This window comes from Asterias rubens, chromosome 11 (assembly GCF_902459465.1).
Source record: "Asterias rubens chromosome 11, eAstRub1.3, whole genome shotgun sequence".
Taxonomy (NCBI): Eukaryota; Metazoa; Echinodermata; class Asteroidea; order Forcipulatida; family Asteriidae; genus Asterias; species Asterias rubens.
In genome coordinates, this window is record NC_047072.1 from 1,408,031 (window position 1) to 1,428,988 (window position 20,958).

A 20,958-nucleotide genomic window follows, 5' to 3' on the forward strand; every position below is an offset into this window, starting at 1 on the left:
CCACTTATATTCAACGGACCATGAATCACGGACCATATGCACAAAATAAAATATTCAAAAGAATATCCATATAATAGATTTGTCTGGTGTATAAACTGATGTCCCAGCCATGGGATTTTTGTGTGTTTTTGCTAGATTCCTCGCTCCCCAACCAAAGTGACTATATACAAAACGTCTCTAATGGATAACAATGGTATATTTCGACATGGTTTTTTTCCCAGCAAGAGTTGTGGGGCCCATTTTCTCTAGTATTTATTTTTATCAATCAACTAGTGTTCCCTTTTATGTTTTATTATGGTGTTGGGTATTTTGTTTATCTGTTTCATTTAAATATATGGTTAAGTTTTATTTTACGCTAACTGTTTTTGTGTTTGTTCTTCCTGTAATTTTGAATTGCTTTGCCGCTACATAAGATTACACCCACTAAATAGAATTGCTTACATTGCTTTCTTCGTTAGAAAAAAGGGGGGGGGGGGTCCGTACTCGTTAAGGTTTGCTTTTTATGGGCCCCTCAATCCCCTACATGTGTTTTGCATTGATTTTTAGTTTTTGTTTTTTATTATTGTACGATTGCATTTGCTTGTAAAAAATTATTTATTACCTTCTGTGTAGACTAAGCAAGTCTCGCGCGTATTTGAACTTGCGGGACCATTATGTTCCAAACCTTATGGAGTTTTACGTGGGACATTTTGTTTCGTCCATTATTTTAGTTTAACGTAGTTTATGACCATGAATATTATAAATATTATTGGAAATGTAATACTAGTTAACAAAACGTATACAAGTAAAATCCTTTCAACAAAAGAAATCCTACTTTTGGGATGTCAACTTCACAAGATTAATTATCACAGGAAGACGACATTCTTCTTTAATAATGTCGACTGTTTGTACTTATAAGACTCCTTGGGGATAGGAGAAAAATTTTGAAAAACCGTGACCTCAATTTGACCTCTACTGCCGGGTCAACCGGAAGTGGGACCATATCTCAAGAACTACTCAACCGATTTTCAATTTGTTTTCACTTACAGACTCCTTGACATTAATATTGACTGTGAAAACCCGTGACCCCATGTTGGCCTCTACGTCCGGGTGAACCGGAAGTGGGACCATACGCCAAGTACTATACAACCGATTTTCAATCCTTTTTGTTCAGTTTTATCCTCCTAAGGCATTAAAAATAAACTTTGAAAATCCATGACCCCAAGTTGACCTCTACTTCCGGGTCAACCAGAAGTGGCACCATATCTCAAGAACTGCACAACCGATTTTCTAACTTTTTTCAGTTACAGACTCCTTGGGCGTTAGAGATTAGCCTTAGGTTACCGTGACCCCATGAAGTGGCACTGTAACTCAAGACACTGTACAGTATTTTTCAAACTTGTTTTCAGTTATAGAATCCTTGGTAATTTTAACACATAATCAACATTTGTGTTTGTTCACAAACACTTAATGTCTAGTTCTTATTGTTATTATTATTATTATTATTATTATTATTATTTCCTCTGTTTTAAACGAAATTTAATGAACTTACGTTTGCATTTATAAGCGAACTTGTTCAAGAGCCTCTTAAATACTCCTTTATTCATTCTAATTATTGTTTAAAATTTATTAAGTTAATTTTGTTTCTCGAGTAATTATACTTTCTATTATTTGTTTCTTAAAAAAGTACTATCTTTAAAGCTTAATAACATTATTTTACTACTCATTATTTCTTAAAGTTTTGTTTTTTAAGCTTAATGTTGTTTGACTTACCGGGTAGGGGGCCTATCTTTTCAGCTATCTATTTATGTGGTTATTTATTACATTATTATTATTATTTACTTACTTATCTATTATTTTGTTCAAATACTATTTTCAAGTAGGTAATCGTTTTGGTGACAGTCTGAAAACGTATTTTGTAATAAAACTTAAAGGCATCTACGGCAGGGAAGGGCTTTGAAATCAGAAAAAAAAATGCAAAACCCAGTGTGTACAACAAAATTTATGCGGAGAGGAATTATACAGAAACAAATAGGAAAACAACGCAAAAATAATAACAAAGCTCTGTTGCCCGAACATCTAACAATTTAATGGAGAGCTATTATTGTTTGTAATTTCAAAAGTTGCACTAATAGTTAATTTGCTAGCTCAAAAATTAATGACAACAAAACATCCACCGGCTGTTGGAACCCTTGATTACTTATTATGCTCCTAACATGAATAATTCACCAGTACAAACTAAAGTGCACAAATTACCATGTGACCTTTACTGATGTGGACTCCAGTTAAAATCTAGGGGCGAAGCCTTGCATCGTGTAGATTGGTTGTTCAGACCCTACGTGATTGTTTGGGGTTTCCCTCTACCAGGGTTGCGCACCACATCTTAAATTGATATTTTATTACTCCTTTTCTACACAAGTGTCTTCTTGTTTATGGTTCTTTCGACAATGACGAATAAAAAACATATTGCGTTTCTAAGCGACCATTGTATTATTAATAAGCTGTATAGGGGACATGTCATCAGTGCAAAGAACAATTTGATGTCTTGTTTTAAGTGCTGCTCAAGCATTATATGAAACGGCCGTCGCACATTTCAAGCGATAGTCAACATACTGAATAACAAAGTGGATGCATAATCAGAAAACTGTTTCCAGAAAATGTTCGAGGCATTGTAAGTAAGCATGGAGAAGCGGTGCGTGCTCATCCCATACGCTTCCAAAAAGCTGTTAAGTATGGAAAACGGTGGGCGCACTTCCGAGCCGATTCCAAAATCTGTATGTATGAGAAATTATGGGTACAGATCAAAGCCGTTTTCATGCGTTTTAAGTGAGGAAATTGCATGCAGTGGTGCACTAATCCAAGCCGCTTCGAAACTCCTTAAGTTTTGAATTCGATCGGTGTAATTACGCTTGTCGAAATTATCTTTGAACAAGACGCCAGAAAACGTAAGGAATCAAGAAATAGCTTAGCTCTTCACCCATATCGTAGGAATTTGTTTTTACAGATACAGCAACTTTTGCACATGCAGGGTAAGTGTTCGACCAAAGAGCTACAAGAAAGAGCAAACATTACGATTCGATGACACGTGGTTCAGGAGATATATCTTTGGTTACCTATAAGCATTGAATCCGCGTGACCTGACATCTAATGATGTCATGATGGCAAATCAAAATGAACGAAAAATTATAATTAGGTCTCCGTTCTACAAACAGGAGATAATTCAAATTTCATCTTGTACTGTTGTTTGACATAATTATCTCACTTACTGCAAGTACTGATTTGTACTTTTCAGATTGATATGCTTGCGAAGATAATAATTAACTTTTTTTATGACTTGTATATTTATGAAATCAGATGTAAACAATTAAATGGGGAGCTAAAAATTAATTGTTTGCAATGTCAAAAGTTGCACTATAATAGTCGCTACCTCATAAATGACAATAACAAAAACGTCCACACCGGCTGTTGGAACCCTTCAATAATGCTCCAAACATGAATAATTCACAAATACAAACTAAGGTGAACACTTTAGCATGTGGAACTATTAGTGCACTCCAGTTTAAATCTAGGGATGAAGGTTTGAATCGTGTGGATTGATTGTTCAGACCCCACGTGATTGACTGGGGTTTCCCTCTGTAATGGTTGCGTACCACATCTAGAACTGTCATTTCTTAACCACTACACGAGTATCTTCAGGTATCTTTCGTAAAAGATATAAAGAAAAACTTTACATGTATATTTACAAACACGTATTGTTCGGTGTACACATCTCATTATATTGTTTTAATCAAAACCTAACCCCTCATCCTAACCCAATGTGTTTCATAAAATGGGTGGGATTCGAACTTCAAGGTTTGCACTGCTGGAGCAGATCTCAAGTTACTGTTCCGCCCGAAATAAACACTTATGTGTCGCTTTCCCGAACCTTTGAATTATTTATGCTTATCGAACATCTTGCTGGGAAAAGCCGGGCTTCACTTCGTCGTCGATTCCAGAAAACCATCTGTAACGGAGCGAAAACGAACGTTTGCGACGCCCGATGGTTTTGCGCGAGTGGAACGCACCCCTGGCATTTAAAAAGTATAATGTGATTGGCTCTATCTGACCGTAAAGGGCGCTACAAATTATCAAAGATGGCGACCTCCTCTCGCACCGCTCGTGTGCTCGGTTAAATTCTTATTTTGAAGCGCCTTTAAATCTTCCCCAGATCACCTTAGAGGGTGTCAAACACAGGCAATATCTACGGAACTTATCCAAGATATTGATGAACAATGTTTCGACGACTAACGACTGAAGGCTGCGGATTATCTCGACAGATTTGTCGAAACTTGTCAACAACCCCAGCGGTGTGTGGTAATGTTGCATTGAATTCCTGTGCAGCAACAAACGGTGCTTCTTGTCGGTTATTCAGGAGACAGGATGAGTTGTTCGATCAACCATGGGATCAACATAGACAGTTCATTCCTCACACGATGGGTATGGATTTCTTGTACTGTTTTGTTGATTTCTTTTTGTTGAATGTTGTTGAATTCTAAGTTATTAATTTTTGTTTTTTAAATTTTATTTAATTTTATTTTTATTAAGTTAATTAATTTTATTCTAAATTATTAATGAAATTACCGAAATTGGATAACTTTATGTATGGCGCCACGGATAACTTTCCGTATGGCGCCACCACCTTTTCACTCATTTTTACAAAAAGGGATATCTCATTGAGGTAAATTAGATACTATATTATTTCATATCGAATGAAAAAGTGGTGGCGCCATACGGAAACTTTTCCGGCGCCACCACTTTTTCAGTCATTTTTACAAAAAGGGATATCTCATTGAGGTAAATTAGATACTATATTATTTCATATCGAATGAAAAAGTGGTGGCGCCATACGGAAACTTTTCCGGCGCCACCACTTTGTCAGTCATTTTTTCAAAAAGGGATATCTCATTGAGGTAAATTAGAGACTATAGTAATTTTAGTATATCATTTCATATCGAATGAATATAAGTGGTGGCGCCATACGGAAACTTTTCCACCAAATTCTTCGTTTTTAATTTACAATTTTTTTCATCGACATTTTTATTGCACTGGCATGATTGGTTGGTTGGTAAATCAGAGGTAGTATTTTAATTGTATCAAACTCGAAGGGGCTGCAAAAATGCAAGAATTTCTCATTTTGACTTGTCATCAATAATAAATAGGCCAAGTGTTCTTGCGTTTTTTTCCCCCAGTTGTTTGAATGCTTATGTATGTATTTTTAGAAAATGTATCTTTAGGCCTAGTACCGAATTTGTTTTGGCATCCCCTTCATACATTGTAATCTGTCTGCGATGTAAGATAAATATTAACTCAAGTCACTTTTGATCGTATTCTTCAACAGTAAGAACCTATGCTTCCAAGGCAGCATCAAAGTTTTCAAGAAGAGTAAAAAAAGGTAAGAGAACTCAGGGTTTTCCAAAGGATTTTTTTCTGGGGGTGGGAGAGGGGTATTCTGTACACAAGTACAGAATCTGTACCAACATTTCTGAAATACATGGCTAAATAAACTGAATTGAAAGGCTTTCCTGAGAGCTGAGAGATGCTTTGATGTGAAATTGTTTACATGGTTTTTTTTATTTTATAAACTATGGTGGTCTTTTTGTTATTCTTTCAAAGAAACATTTGATCGTTATATGGGAATGGAACCAAGCCGGTTACAGTCTGGCTTCGAAGAAATCAAGGAATTAGAAGAGTAAGTACACAACCATGTAATAGAGAGGTTTCGCAGAGTCGCGGATACGAATACGCAAACAGATATCGAACCGTACGCGTTCACGTCAAGTGAGCTGTGTAGTTTTGCTTCGTAAAATTCTAACGAATACCCTCAACTTGAGGCTCAAGAGGGCGCTATTAACCAAATGGCTGCACCCATGTACTTTTTAGTCCATTTCTCTTTTTCTGAAGCATGGTGGTTAACAAATGTCCAACTACATCCATGTATGATACCTCTAATAGACGTGGTGAAAACCTGGTGCATTAAAAAATAACATTCCGCTACAAAAACATGAACAAAATATACTCATGTTTACTTACGTGTATGGCGACAGATTCACGTTTTGAGCGACTATTCTAACTTGTGTACAACGGTTATACGTCACATGGACCTCAAAAAGTGGTGACGTATTATGACGTATTCGTTCACGTAAGAGTATCGGTGACTCTGCGAAACCTCTCTATTGTCGACTCCGTTACAACAAGGTCGCTGGCTGGGACTGGCCAAATAACTCTTCATAACAGGAATGATGTTTTCATAAGAGGAAAGCAAAACACAAAAACACAAAGCAGAAATGATATTCAACACTTTCAGAATGTACTCCTTGCAAAACCTTCTTCTTAAAGGCAGTGGACACTATTGGTAATTTCTCAAATATTTATTAGCATACATGTACTTTGTAAAGAGTAATGGGGAGATGTTGGTAGTACATGTATAAAACATTGTGAGAAACGGCTCTCTCTGAAGTAATGTAGTTTTCAAAAAACTGCAATTTTCCACGAATTTAATTTTGAGACCTCGGAGTTAGATTTTGAGGTCTCGAAATCAAGCATCTGAAAGCACACAACTTTGTTGCTTTCATTATTATCTCACAACTTTGACAATTACCAAACGTGTCCAGTGCCTTTAATTACAACTAGTTAGCTCACGTTGTGACGACGTAACCCCTTTTCTAGACTTCATTCATACACCATTTCTTGTCAAATGTTCTTGTTTTAGTGCAAGTGAGGATGTCAAGAGAATCTTCAGTCTAGAGTTTGCACCCAGGGTAAGTTGACTTGGAGTAATAATACAAATAATCTCAACCCTCCTTCTTCCTACTTTGTGACCAATTCTTCAATGTAATGATGCAATGTGTGGTGAAGAGGTTTTCAACTAGTGGTTTAAACCCGCCGAGGCCTGGTTCTTGATAATTTTACGGTACCGAGACGAAGGCGAGGTAAATTATCAAGAACCAGGCCTCGGCGGGTTTAAACCACTAGTTGAAAACCGAATCAACACACTTTGATTCCCATTCATAAATGCCTTTTCGGTAAAAAAACATCAACACTTTTTGTCAAAAAGTAAAATAAATGCAAAAATTATAAATTGTTCAATAATTTCTTTCAACACAACACCCCTCCAGCTATGAAATGGTAAGGCCCTCGTGTAAACAACTCCTTATAAGGAGATTGCTGTGCGCGTCGCGCGTATCGCGTGATGTGGCACAACTGTCCCGGTCGTTGCTCTCGACCAATAGGATGAAGAAACTGTCTTATACGCACAGGTGCAAGCTCGCGCGTCACGCCCATGTTTCATCACTTTTTAATGGTGATATATCATCAGTTTAAACACCCCCACATGATGCCCTCTCCACCAATAGGAATAGCGAAACTGTCTTAGGTATTTATGAATGATAGATAAGCTATGCCAGCCTGTCATATGTCATGTAGTGAACTAGTGCTGGGCGAATAATGAAATTTTGGTATTCGGATACCGCTGGCCAACTATCCGAAATTAACCGGATATTTTTTTTTTTTGAATAGTTTTTTTCGCCGCTAGAGGGCGCTATTAAAAAAATATATATATAAAAAAAATATATTATTATTATTTTTGGCCGCTAGAGGGCACTGTTCGTTTGTGAATGAGATCCTATGGGCGGATTGATATTAGTTTTAGACAGTGTCACTCGGTTCATTCATAAAAATAACCGGATCTAATTTAAAGATGGCGATTTGCTTTTTCTTTTGATCGTGATTGACTCTACGTGAAGGAAAACTTTTGTAATCTTTGAACAAATTATGTCAGAAATGTCATTGTTTTAACTCTTCACGGAGGTGAGCATAGTTAAATACTTAATTTATGCTGTTTTTAATAGAAGTTTCATAAGGATTCAGACAAAACATTCCTATCAGTTGTCGCCCGACGTCCGCGGATATTCGGATATTAAAGAATATCCGGTTACTTGGTTGTAATTACAGAACTATCCGGTTTATAAATAGGTATTCGCGCCCATTGCGGATATTCGGTTAAGAAAAAAAAGGCATTCGCGGTTACGGATAGGAAAACCTATTCACCATTAACCGGATATTCGAATAATTCGCCCAGGCCTATAGTGAACGCTTCTGCGCAGTACTCGGTCATTGAGTCAACCCTCCTACTGCCTGACCATTTTAAACATCTCCCACTATAGTTTCGAATGATATATGCAATTTGTTAGCTTACAATATCGAGCAGTGAATGCATCTTCACAGACAAATCATACATTACATAGTGAACAAAATATTAAAATTAAGTACAAGAAAACTTCAACACAGATTTATTTGTTAATATAAATATCAAACAATCTGTTGGTTAATATTCTGGTATGACATGGCTTATAATAATAATAGTAATAGTGGCAATTTATATAGCGCTCAGGTCCGTCACGCAGTGACGCTCATCACGCTTCAACATTATTACTCCTGGTCACTGGGCCTTAAATCATCCTATAAACCATCTCAGCTCCCTGGGGAGTATTCAGCCTGTACCGCCAAATATGTAGCGCATCAAAGCTAATCCATCACAAGAACCAACTCTGCCCTCACAAGCACCCATTTACCCCTGCGTGGAGAGAAGCAATCATAGGGAAGTGTCTTGCTCAGGGACACGACCGGGATTCATGTCCGGGATTCGAACCCACACTCTGATATGTTAAGCCTAAAAAGGTGAATGAAAATGAAAACATAGGGATTCGAACCCACACTCTGATATGTTAAGCCTAAAAAGGGGAATGAAAATGAAAAACATAGGATTCAAACTACCTCTAGCTATCTCGCAATCTCAGTGGTCGGTCTAGTTTGTAAGACATCTGCTCTAGAATGGGGCAGAGGTTGTTGGTTCGAATCCCACCTTGGTAGTTATGCCTGTGATTTAAAAAAATTAATAAAAATTATACAGAAGTTGGGTAAGTACTGATTTCACAGTGCTTACACACACATGTGCAAGTGTAAAACCAAACATTATTCAATTTTATCCCTGATGCAAATTTAACATCTATGAAAATACTTTAATCGTGATTGTGAGACATTTATTTTGATCATTTATTTTTATTCGCAGCGAGAGATCAAGAAACTCCAAGAAGTAAACACATTGCAGGATATTGATCATGATCCAACAGATGAAAGCCATGCTAACCTGCTCTTCACAAGCAGTAAGTTATTATATGTTATATAACACCCAAGCAGATCCTTGCCATTTGATTGGAGGATTGTCCGTCACGTGATAGCAAATAAAAGTACCATTGCACGCTGAGTCACTCACCGTGCTTTTTCGTTCCATCCGAAAAGTACCATTGCACGCTGGCAGCGTGCAATGGTACTTTTCGGATGGAACGAAAAAGCTGAGTAAAAACATCACTGCGTGCGCGTGTCTTTGGTAACGCAGCAGGTGATACTGCAAGAAGGCATAGTAAAATTACTAGCATTCAGCTTCTACAGTTGAAATTGTTTGTTTTGAAAGTTGTATCTTTCAATCAAAATGACAAAGATCTACTTGGATGTTATATAAAACATTCCATCTTTCAACTCATGAACATATTCGCACCATTGCACTCATAAACATTCATTATGTGTATAATATGTTATATAACACCCTGACCCAAGCAGATCCTTGCCATTTGATTGAAAGATTGACCGTCACGTGATAGCAAATAAAATTACTATTGCACGCTACAGCACTCACCGTGCATTTTCCGTTCCATCCTAAAAGTACTATTGCACGCTGAGTAAAAACATCACTGCGTGCGCGTGTCTTTGGTAACGCAGCAGTGTTACTGCAGGGAACATATATTCGGCGTCTGCGTGTCTTAAAATAGCTGTACAGAACGCACATTGTCACTGTTGAATCCAACAGGCCGACCCAGAAGAAATGGGTGTAATTTCACAATTAAAAATTGAAGGCCTACGCTTTGTTTGTTTTGAAAGTTGTATCCTCCAATCAAAATAACAAAGATCTACTTGGGTGTTATATAAAACAAATAATGAATGTTTTTTCATTTGTGCAATAGTGCAAATATTTTCATTCGTTGAAAGCTTGAATTTTCCATTCAACTCGGCTCCGCCTCGTTGAATAGAACATTCCATCTTTCAACGAATGAAAATATTTCATTATTTGTATATTATCACACCAGCTGAGTTTGATATGGGACGCAAACCCGCTATATTTTTCTGTATTCCACAAGCGCAGGTAATTCCACAAACGCAGGTGTCATAACAAATTTATCTTTTAGCCTCATTAAATCAGGCAAAAAGTTAAAAATTTCGGAGCGTTATTTCATGACGAGAAGGGGTTCATGGGTTGATGCTTCAGGGCTAAAACTTGTGGGGGGGGGGGGGCTGGGGAGGAGTCCAAAATTCAACAGGGCTTGTAACTCAAACAGGTTCCTGAATGGTCAGGTTTGCCACGTGATCTCTTTCTTCGCCTTCCATCTTTCCGCTGTGGGCGATATTTTATGGATTGGGTTTTATGAGGCCCAAACTGCCTTGTGCAGTGCTGAGTTTTGTATATTGTGACTGCTTTTATAAACGGTTGCAGTTTTGAGTCTTTTGACCCTGCCTCAGTTTTTCGCCATAAATTCTCGGGAATCTTTAAAGGCAGTGGACACTATTGGTAATTACTCAAAATAATAATTAGCATAAAACCTAACTTGGTCACGAGTAATGGGGAGAGGTTGATAGTACAAAACGTTGTGAGAAAATGCTCCCTCTGAAGTGAAGTAGTTTTCGAGAAAGAAGTAATTTTCCTCGAATTTGATTTTGAGGCCTCAGATTTAGAATTTGAGGTCTCGAAATCAAGCATCTGAAAGCACACAACTTCTTGTGTCAAGGGTGTTTTTTCTTTCATTATTATCTTGCAACTTCTTCCAATTGAGCTCAAATTTTCACAGGTTTGTTATTTTATGCATATGTTGAGATACACCAAGTGAGAAGACTGGTCTTTGACAATTACTTATAGATAGTGTCCAGTGTCTTTAACATGACGTTATTTCCATCTTTCTTACAGTTGCAAAATGCACGGTAACAATAAGGAATCTAGCGCCACATGTCCAGCAGTTCCCAAGGGTAAGTAAATCTTTCATGTTCCATCGTTTATTAAAACAAAATCTTGTGTATTCCATGGTCGACAAAAAAATTTGTAATTTTCGTGAAATAACTCAGCACTGAACTTGAAACATTTCTGCAAGACTGAACACAGTTCATCAAACAAACCTGTAATGTCAGTTTTTGCATACTGGGTCAACAGTACACACACAATAAGCCCTTTGCGAGTTAGATTTGAATAATGTCTGGTACAATGGACCGAATAAATAAAAACTAGCAATTACTTATCAAGTTATAGGTCCATCATCAGCAAGAAGACTGAAAAGTAAAAGATCAGGCATGAACATTTTGCTCGTGGGGTTACCTTTCACTTATTAATAAAAACGACATTTTACTAACATACTGTAGCAATTACTTGTATTTTTACAAGCTACTGTATGAGGAGCTTGAGATTTTACTTGAACAACAGACTCGGTATCGGGTCAGTATTAAAGGGTTATTTTTCCCTTGGCCTATTGATCCAACTACAAATGTTACTTATAAATTTGTTATGTACTTTAATTGCTCTAAAAGTACCAATCTCTGGAGCTCTGGCGTGGAGAGGCTGGCTGTTTCCTCATCATAGCCACTGCCGCCATCAAAAACTTGACTAAGTGGAAACTACCCCGCCTGCATTTCAGTTAATCGCTATTGATCTGCGAGTCCATGCCTCTATTGTTATACTCCTGAATACCCCGCTATTGTGCTTTTCTCTGACCATTTACTAATCCGTTCAAGTAAGCAGTGTTTTTCCAGTAAAAGGTTATTTTATAGAGATTCGGGCAAATTCTCATGCCTGATCTTAAACTTATCAAAATTTGTTAATGCTGGCCTTTATACGGCCCAGTATCTTGTGCAACTATTCAGGTAATAGTAAAATGTCGGTTTTATTTACATCTCAATAAGAAGCTCGTCCCTCAAGCATTGCTTTTACCCACTAGTTCGACCAAATACTAGCAATTAAGTCTTACTTTTTTTTATAAGGATTTAAGTAAAAAAGGCTAGTAAAAGCAAATGCTAGTTTTTATTTATTCGGCCCATTGACTTGTTTAGTCACAAGTTACCGCTTACATTTGAATTCCACAGACTATAGAGACAGTTGCTATGTCACATGATTCGGGGCAAGCTTTTGTGTACATGGAGCAACCTCCAGATGAGCAGACCCTGATCCATTCAGAATTGTGTACGTGTGGGCATGTCTACCATTGATAACCGAGGACATTAACAAAAGGGATCCGGGAAAAAGTCACACCGGGGACAGTCCTCGGTAGATTTTGTGTACAAAACCAAAGGGGACATCTGAAAAATGGGAGAACAAAGAGAAGTCCACGGTCTGCACCATAAACATGTCTGTGTGTTCACGTCTCTTACGTTACTACGCAAAAGTTTGCCCCAAATCATATGACATAGCAACTGTCTCTAAAGTCTGAGGAATTCAAACCTAAGGGGTGACTTGTGATCGAGCATGTCATTGTACAAAACAACATTCAAATCGAACACGCAAATGGCTTATTCAAATGAACGTCCAGCGGCCAGCGCCTAACATGCCACTGTCTGGAAACCAAAACTAGTTGCGATTCTTTTTCAGCCAATGCAATAAATCTTATTTTTTGTTATGCAGGATAAAGGGAACAAAAGAATCATGCTCATGATGATCGACAGACGTCGCAAAAACATCAAACACCTGCGCAAGATAAACTTTGAGCTCTCAGAGCGGTTACTGGAGAAGCTCGGTATTACATACTCCCCGCCTCCAAAGTATCTTATCAGGAAGAAAACCAAGCGCTACTTGGAGAAAAAGGCCCTCTGTGAGCAGGCTTTCTTAGAGCGGAAGGAAGCCCTACAAGAGTTTACGTTTCATCTTAGGGAGGAACAACTTAAGGATATAGCCATCTTGAAGAAAGATCTTGGGATTGAGTTGACGGAGGAAGAGATGGGCAGATTGCAAGAAGAGAGTACATGAGACGTTACCCATTTAGGAATTCAGATCACTGAACAGCCCAGGTAGGGATTACTGGGCAGCATAGGAATCACTACATACCATACAGGGATCACTGGACAGCCCAGATAGGGATCACCGTACAGCCCAAATAGGGATTACTGGGCAGCATTAGGACCACTACAGCCCAGCTAGGTACATGTATTACTGGACAGCCCATTATAGGGATCACTGGTAGCCCAGATAGAAATCACTGGACAGCCCAGACAGCCCAGATAGGAATCATGGGACAGCCAAGATAGGAATCATGGGACAGCCCAGATAGAAATCATGGGACAGCCCAGATAGAAATCATGGGACAGCCCAGATAGAAATCACTGGACAGCCCAGACAGCCAAGATAGGAATCATGGGACAGCCCAGATAGAAATCATGGGACAGCCAAGATAGGAATCATGGGACAGCCCAGATAGAAATCATGGGACAGCCCAGACAGCCAAGATAGGAATCATGGGACAGCCCAGATAGAAATCATGGGACAGCCCAGATAGAAATCATGGGACAGCCCAGATAGAAATCATGGGACAGCCCAGATAGGAATCACTGGACAGCCCAGATAGAGATCACTGGACAGCCCAGATAGGGATCACTGTGCAGCCCAGGTAGGATCACTTGATAGCCCAAGATAGGTACATGTATTACTGGACAGCCCAGATAGAGATCACTGGACAGCCCAGATAGGGATCACTGTGCAGCCCAGGTAGGATCACGTGATAGCCCAAGATAGGTACATGTACATGTATTACTGGACAGCCCATTATAGGGATCATGGGACAGCCCAGATAGGAATCATGGGACAGCCAAGATAGGAATCATGGGACAGCCCAGATAGAAATCATGGGACAGCCCAGATAGAAATCATGGGACAGCCCAGATAGAAATCACTGGACAGCCCAGACAGCCAAGATAGGAATCATGGGACAGCCCAGATAGAAATCATGGGACAGCCAAGATAGGAATCATGGGACAGCCCAGATAGAAATCATGGGACAGCCCAGACAGCCAAGATAGGAATCATGGGACAGCCCAGATAGAAATCATGGGACAGCCCAGATAGAAATCATGGGACAGCCCAGATAGAAATCATGGGACAGCCCAGATAGGAATCACTGGACAGCCCAGATAGAGATCACTGGACAGCCCAGATAGGGATCACTGTGCAGCCCAGGTAGGATCACTTGATAGCCCAAGATAGGTACATGTATTACTGGACAGCCCAGATAGAGATCACTGGACAGCCCAGATAGGGATCACTGTGCAGCCCAGGTAGGATCACGTGATAGCCCAAGATAGGTACATGTACATGTATTACTGGACAGCCCATTATAGGGATCATGGGACAGCCCAGATAGAAATCATGGGACAGCCCAGATAGAAATCATGGGACAGCCCAGATAGAAATCATGGGACAGCCCAGATAGAAATCACTTGACATTCCAGATAGGGATCACTGTGCAGCCCAGGTAGGATCACTTGATAGCCCAAGAAGGGATCACTTGATAGCCCAAGTAGGGATCACTGGACAGCCCAGGTACACGTACTAATGTTGAGATCACTGGGCAAAATGATGTTATGGTCCAGCAGAACATTCTGCCGATGCCGGTCCAATGGATTTCAGATGTTTGTCCTCGCGAACTTTCATTTGCACATAGAACATGCCTGACTTTTAAAACACTCTCAAAACCAGTTTTAAAAATACAAAAAGTATTTTTACCATTTGGATTGCAGCACTACCTACCAAATCGGACTCTTAAATAGACGACTCTTTATTATCATCTATTGGCAAATAAATGAAAAGGCACTGGACACCTTTGGCAATGGTCATAGACCAGCTAGGATTAATCCTATCTCGAGTTAGAGTGAGTAACTCATCCTAACTTAGGATGGGTTCAATCCTAACGTCTATGGATACTAAGATCGTCCTAGGTCCTAAGATTAATCCTAAGTTCGACGGCAGTGTTCTCATTTGGTGTATCCCAACATGTATGCATAAAATAAAAAATATGTGAACATTTTAACTTAATTATCACAGTTCCATGAAAATAATGAAAGAAAAAATACCCTACTTGCGCCTGTGCTTTCGGATGCGTAATAAAAGGCTTCAGTTGGAGTCTTTTGTTTTTGGAGTGAGAAATTACCTTTTTCTCAAAAACTACATTATTTCAGAGGGAGTCATTTCTCACAGTGTTTTATACTACTATACATTGCTCGCTACCACATAAGTTTTTATGCTAACAATTATCTTGAGTAATAACCAATCGTATCCAATGCCTTAAAAGATTGACATACATGTAACTATTGCATTGTAAGTAAAAAAAAGTAATAATTAAGCTTTGAGAAAATTGTGTCATCTCATCTTGCTAATCCCTTGCAAAATAAATTTTGATTTACCATTCTTAACATTGTTTTGCTCCATATTTATTATCTGCTAACTTACAATATTTAAAACAATAGGTCCACAAAATTATTTACCTATATCAGATAAAAATACTACAAAATTTAAAGGCAAATTAACCAATGGTTACTAAACATATAATATCTTTCCTTTTCCACAAAAACATCAGTAGTGGCGTAATTTTAAGGATCGTTCCTCCCCCCCCCCCCCCCCCATCATTTGAAATATTGACTTTTTGAATAAGCTATTTCCAGAGTAAAATTTTACATTTCATAAGCTTTAAATGTGATAAATTTAATGTTTTCAAAACTTTTTCTCCATTCACTCCCGGACAAAAATGTTTGCTCATGACAGGTACGCTATTAGTAAATGGTGTAATAAGAGCACTGTAATAGGGGCATTGGTTTGTTAGAAATGCACCTGGAATCTATAGTTCTGATTGTCCAGAAGTGGCCTAAGAAAAAATATTGCACCCCTGTTTGTCCCCCCCCCCCCCCCCCCCCCCCCCCCCTCCATTTTACCCTAGTTCGTCGCTGGCCAGAAGGTGAAATCCAAACACATGTTAAGACTTTTTATGACAGCATAGCTAACTAAATTCACCAGTTATACTCATAGATTGGTTTTAGTCAACGTAATGCTGATTTATAGGGAAACTATAAGAAAATACAATAAAAGTGACATGTGGAGAAACCCACTGTTGTGGTTTTTCAGTACTAGTGAAATCCATCCACGTTTAAAGGAACATAACAAAATTGCTTTTTGCTTAAAAGCCACACATCGAGGTGTCGTAAGTTAATCTGCGGACTCCATTATGCAACAACGTCAACTTCATTCTTAAACTTTTTACGAACGGAGAGGTAAGCCTTCTTAAAAGCATAGCGGAACCCCGGGTTCTTAAAGTAGAAAATCCACGGGTTACAAAACACGCAAATAATCGGCATGACAACACACATCCTTAGTGAGATGTCAATCACGGGCCCAGGGTCTTCAAGAACGGTGAATATTTTGAAGAAGCAGATCACATACGTGGGGATAAACATCAAATGGTAGTTGGTGCAGACAATGGCCATTGAGACTAGAGTGTTAATTTTCGCTTTTCGGAACACGGCTCCGTGGATTTTTCCTTTCTTCAAGCTGGTCTTGCGGAGCCTCCAGAAAATGCTGAAGAAGAAAAACATGAGAAGCATAGCGGGTAGAGAAACACCGCACAGACTAAGTACGATCCCAAACGGGATCGCAACTGGACCTTCCGAAGTGTGGCACAAACCCGTTTCTGGATTGATGGTCGTATAGGCGATCAGAACTGATGACCAGGCAAACCCGTACACCCAAACGATAGCAATGCCAGTTGTCGCCTGTGAGGTCCCGAAACTGGTCCTGTGTTTGATCGGATGCACGGTTGCTAGGTAACGTTCAAAACTTGAGAGTAGGAGACTGTGCAGAGCAACGCTGTATAAACCCCAGAGGAGGAACCTGGACAGCCATAAACGACAGAGGGCCTCAGAGGCTATGGTAGGCGGTAGAAGATCAACCGGGCTCGGGGCCAAGATGTTGAGAGCGTGTCCCAGAACGACGCAAAGCTCAGCAAAACTCTGGTTGAACAAAAGTCTAGTGGTCGGGTAGGATAGTCTAGACCCACCGCACCAGAAAACGTAACAAGTGAAGCCCTGTAAGAGTATGGTGACTAAATCCAACACAACACAGAATCCAAACATATATGGTTTTTCGGTCAGACGGAACATGTATGCGATCTCTTCACTGAGTTTGATGTTCAGATGGGGCAAGTTGGTTGAGTTCGCTTCCCACGACATTCTGCTTAGTGATAGGGTTGGTCACACAGCTCTGTGTTGCTGTTACTATGTGGTCCTTACTATGTGATTCTTCCTTTCTTCTGTGAACGGAAAAGTCCTTTTCTTCAACACTGTGTGAACGTGTCTAAGTCCACATAGTGTTCAACATTCTGTCCGCATTCTGCCCTACAGAATGTGTTCAGATGTTCAGATGGGGCAGGATTATTGTTGAGTTTGCATCCCACAACATCCCGCTTGGTGATAGAGCGCACAGTATGGTTGCAGTTCACGCACTGTGTGAGTTCATTCCTCTGTTCTGTACACGGAAAATCCTTTTCTTCAACACGATGTGGACGTGTCTAAGTCCACATAGTGTTTAAACATTCTGTCCACATTCTGCTCCTACAAAATGTGGACCTCTTTTGTTCAGATGTTCAGGTGAGGTGGGTTGGTTGAGTTTGCTTAACCCAACATGTTGCTTGGTGATAGAATGGAAAGTTTGTCAAAATAGCTCTGTGTTGTAGTGTCACTGTGTGGGTCATTCCTTCTGTACAATGAAAATCCTATTCTCCAACACTGTGGATAACAGTGTGGACGCCACTAAGTCTACTGAGTGTTGAAAGTCCCTACACAATGTGGACCTCTTTTGTTCTGATGGGGCAGGTTTTTTTGTTGAGTTCGCATCCCACACATACTGCTTGATGGTGGAGCACTGTGTGAGTTTATTCCTCTGTTCTATACACGGAAAATCTTTAACACACTGTAAGAACACTCTGTGGACGTGTGTAAGTCCCCAATCTATGCCACACCTACGATGCCCAGCCCTTGAGTGGCAGCAAACGAGACCTGATGGCAGCAAACGAGATGGCTGTAATATGTGGCTAATCCTGGCCAAACATTTGAAGAGTAGATGATGGACTCGAAAGAAGAAGCCTACTAGTGTTTAAAGTCCCTAAATTATGTGGACGTCTTTTGTTCTCGGGTCCAAAATACGTTGTGGAAGTTAGTAAGTCCCCAATCTATGCCACACTTACGATGCCCAGCCCTCGAGGAGCAGTATTGAATGCATTGAAGACCTGATGGCAGCAAACGAGATGGTGTGAGATGCGCCCAATCCTGGCCAATAGAAGAGTAGATAATGGACCCGAAAGAAGAAGTCTAATAGTGTTTAAAGTCCACACATTGTGTGGACCTGTTTTTGTTCTCGGGTCCACACTTCGTACTATAAGCGTTGGAAGATACTTTGTGGACGTGTGTAAAAGTCCCCAATCTATGCCACACTTACGATGTCCAGCCCTCGAGAAGACCTGATGTCAGCAACGAGATGACTTTAAGATGCTGGCCAAACATTTTGAAGAGTAGATGATGGACCCAAAAGAAGAAGTCTAACAGGGTTTAACGTCCCTACATTTTGTGCACCTATTTTGTTCTGAGAATATCAGGTACACACTTCGTACTATAGCGTTGGAAAACGGAATCAGACACCCCGGTCTAATACGACCATCCAGCAGTTGATCTTGAGCTATAACTGGCCAACCGTGGACTTGTCACTTAGGGACAAAATGGAGGAGAGGCGGGGGGGGGGGGGGGTACGAGGTAATTAAGCTGGCCATTTATATTTTGTTCACTTGTAATAACTAATCCCTCATCTATCAATCACGGTTTAATAACGTTCGCTGTAATTAATTTTCACTTAGTCTCTCTGAATGATGGATATCTGATGTAATTACACGTTTTTTACACTGTGTTGGTTTTCGGGTCTTCTTCAGTTGTCTGCTTTTAACGGGTTAATAAGATACCGTTAATTTAGCCGCGAGTCCCGCGTGACATGTTTGTGTTGAGGGGGAAGATGTAGGCCTACCGCTGGATAAGATTTGCCAATAAATCACAATTTATGGGAGGATGGGGGTGGGCGGGGGTGGGGGGGGGGGAGAATACCACATTAGCACCATTAGGACCGGGGTCACATTGTGCTCACGTCACAGCCCGAGTTTTCATGCCAAACCAGGGGCCAATTTCATAGAGCTGCTTAAGCAAAAATTTTGCTTAAGCACGAAAATAGCTCGCTTGTTTTACAAATGTTACTGGCCAAAATGTCATGCCATATACATTGCTTATGACTGGCATTTAGCTGTTGCTTACTTAGCATAACAATTAATCTAAATTTTACTAAGTAAGGATTTTTTTGCTTAAGCAAAATTTTGTGCTTAAGCAGCTCTATGAAATTGGGCCCAGGTTGGAAAACTAAGGAAAGCAATGACATGTAAATAAAAAACAGATCGCTACCATGCGTAATAATGGAAAAGTGCTAGTCATCCACTTGGTGAAATTAACACCTTTTTTTCAAGTTCATAAAAAAAAATCACGCGAGAAATAATTTGGAAATACGGAGGGCCGGTTCCAGTAACCCGCTCCCACCCCCATAGGGTGAAATGGTGAAAATTGCTCTGTGGAACAAAAACAGTTGTTGTAAAAAGTCTTTTCAACCGAAAGGGGAATTTCGTTACGGTTATTAAAAATGACTGAAAAAATATTACCACGTGTATCATATCCAAATAAACTCTATTTTTAGGCACAATCATTTGTTCGTATAACTATTAATAATTGGTCAACAATTAAGTGTAATTTAGAGCAAACAATCGTAAATTTGATTTTTATTGCCTTTTTCCTCATCTTCCCTTCTGCCGTTATCGGTTATTATTGGGGTATGATTTTCATTCTATGGCTCAAATTTCGGACAAACTGACAGTGGGGTCGGGTTTTTGTAGAGCTTTGAAATGGGCATCACCTGGCGGGTTCCCATTACAGGTTTATAACGTAACAATGTGTCTCCTCTGAAAACAAGAAACGGACTGAGAGATTTGTGGGGACGGGGCGTGGTCAGCGGACAGGTGCGGGGACGGGGACGTGGTCTGTAGACAGGGTGTGGTCAGCGAGGAGCGGGGTCGGGGCGTGGTCAGCGGACAGGAGTGAGGCATGGGCGAGGTCAGCGGACAGGAATGGGGACTGGGTATTTTTGGTCATTGGACAGGAGTGGAGACGCGTCCCCACTTACGGTGCGTGGTTGGCGGACAGGAGCGGGACAGAGGCGATAGCGGACAGGAATGGGGACTGGGTATGGCCAGCGGACAGCGTCCCCACTCGGACGGTGCGTGGTCAGCGGACAGGAGTGGGACCGAGGCGTGGTTAGCAGACGCGGGGCTGGGGCGTGGTCACCAGATATAGGACCTGAGCCAGGGCGTGGTCACGGACCGAAGCGGGCCGTGGCGTGGTCAGCGGACAGGGAGTCGGTCATCATTTTATAGGGAGAAAACGGAGCGTCAGCCTCATCAATTAATTTTGCAGTAGGCCCTTGGGAAGGCTCTAAAAAAAGTTTCAGCGCCTGAATAAAAAGGGGGGGGGGGGTAACAGAGGCCCAGTAATAGTAGGCCTTCATTATAAAACAATTGCCAAATAAATGTGACCTGGGGGTGACTTCCAGTTTTGATATAATTTTGGGAAATGTTCCTATGCCGAGAGGTGTTTGGCCCGTGTTTTCACAATATTTTGATGTTATTCGGACGTTTGGTATTTTTATTTGGAGGGACCATGGAGGTAGAAATATCCGGCCATGGATGGAGGGACTTTCTCTGGCCGCTGGGACGCTCACGCTGCAAAGCAGAGGAAAAA

At 40.2% G+C, this 20,958-nt stretch overlaps 2 protein-coding genes across 6 annotated transcripts; one reads left to right on the top strand and one right to left on the bottom strand.

Annotated features, from left to right (window-relative positions):
* Positions 1-4,115: 4,115 nt before the first annotated feature.
* On the top strand, positions 4,116-14,963 carry LOC117296895 (28S ribosomal protein S15, mitochondrial-like). Of its 5 annotated transcripts, none has more exons than XR_004519812.1 (8): positions 4,116-4,455; positions 5,357-5,410; positions 5,632-5,707; positions 6,728-6,776; positions 9,086-9,179; positions 11,030-11,088; positions 12,728-14,370; positions 14,568-14,963. XR_004519812.1 is itself a non-coding variant. In XM_033780001.1 (7 exons), exons 1-7 carry the CDS (start codon positions 4,251-4,253, stop codon positions 13,067-13,069), a joined length of 879 nt encoding a protein of 292 aa, XP_033635892.1. In that variant the 5' UTR covers positions 4,116-4,250; the 3' UTR covers positions 13,070-14,963. The 5 variants fall into 5 exon arrangements, 1 of the variants encoding a protein (XP_033635892.1); XR_004519811.1 differs by having other exon boundaries at positions 12,728-14,272; positions 14,371-14,963; XR_004519813.1 differs by having other exon boundaries at positions 12,728-13,804; positions 14,002-14,963.
* Positions 14,964-16,308: 1,345 nt separating this feature from the next.
* LOC117296612 (adenosine receptor A2b-like) lies at positions 16,309-17,310 on the bottom strand. Its single transcript, XM_033779632.1, has one exon. The coding sequence runs from the start codon at positions 17,308-17,310 to the stop codon at positions 16,309-16,311; it is 1,002 nt and encodes a 333-aa protein (XP_033635523.1).
* Positions 17,311-20,958: the final 3,648 nt, after the last annotated feature.

Bases quoted from the DNA above. Each gene is read 5' to 3' on its own strand.
- LOC117296895 (XM_033780001.1), top strand. From the start codon at position 4,251: ATGTTTCGACGACTAACGACTGAAGGCTGCGGATTATCTCGACAGATT. The intron at 6,777-9,085 runs GTAAGTTGACTT...TTTTATTCGCAG, and splicing joins GTCTAGAGTTTGCACCCAGG to CGAGAGATCAAGAAACTCCA. The intron at 9,180-11,029 runs GTAAGTTATTAT...TCTTTCTTACAG, and splicing joins TAACCTGCTCTTCACAAGCA to TTGCAAAATGCACGGTAACA.
- LOC117296612 (XM_033779632.1), bottom strand. From the start codon at position 17,310: ATGTCGTGGGAAGCGAACTCAACCAACTTGCCCCATCTGAACATCAAA.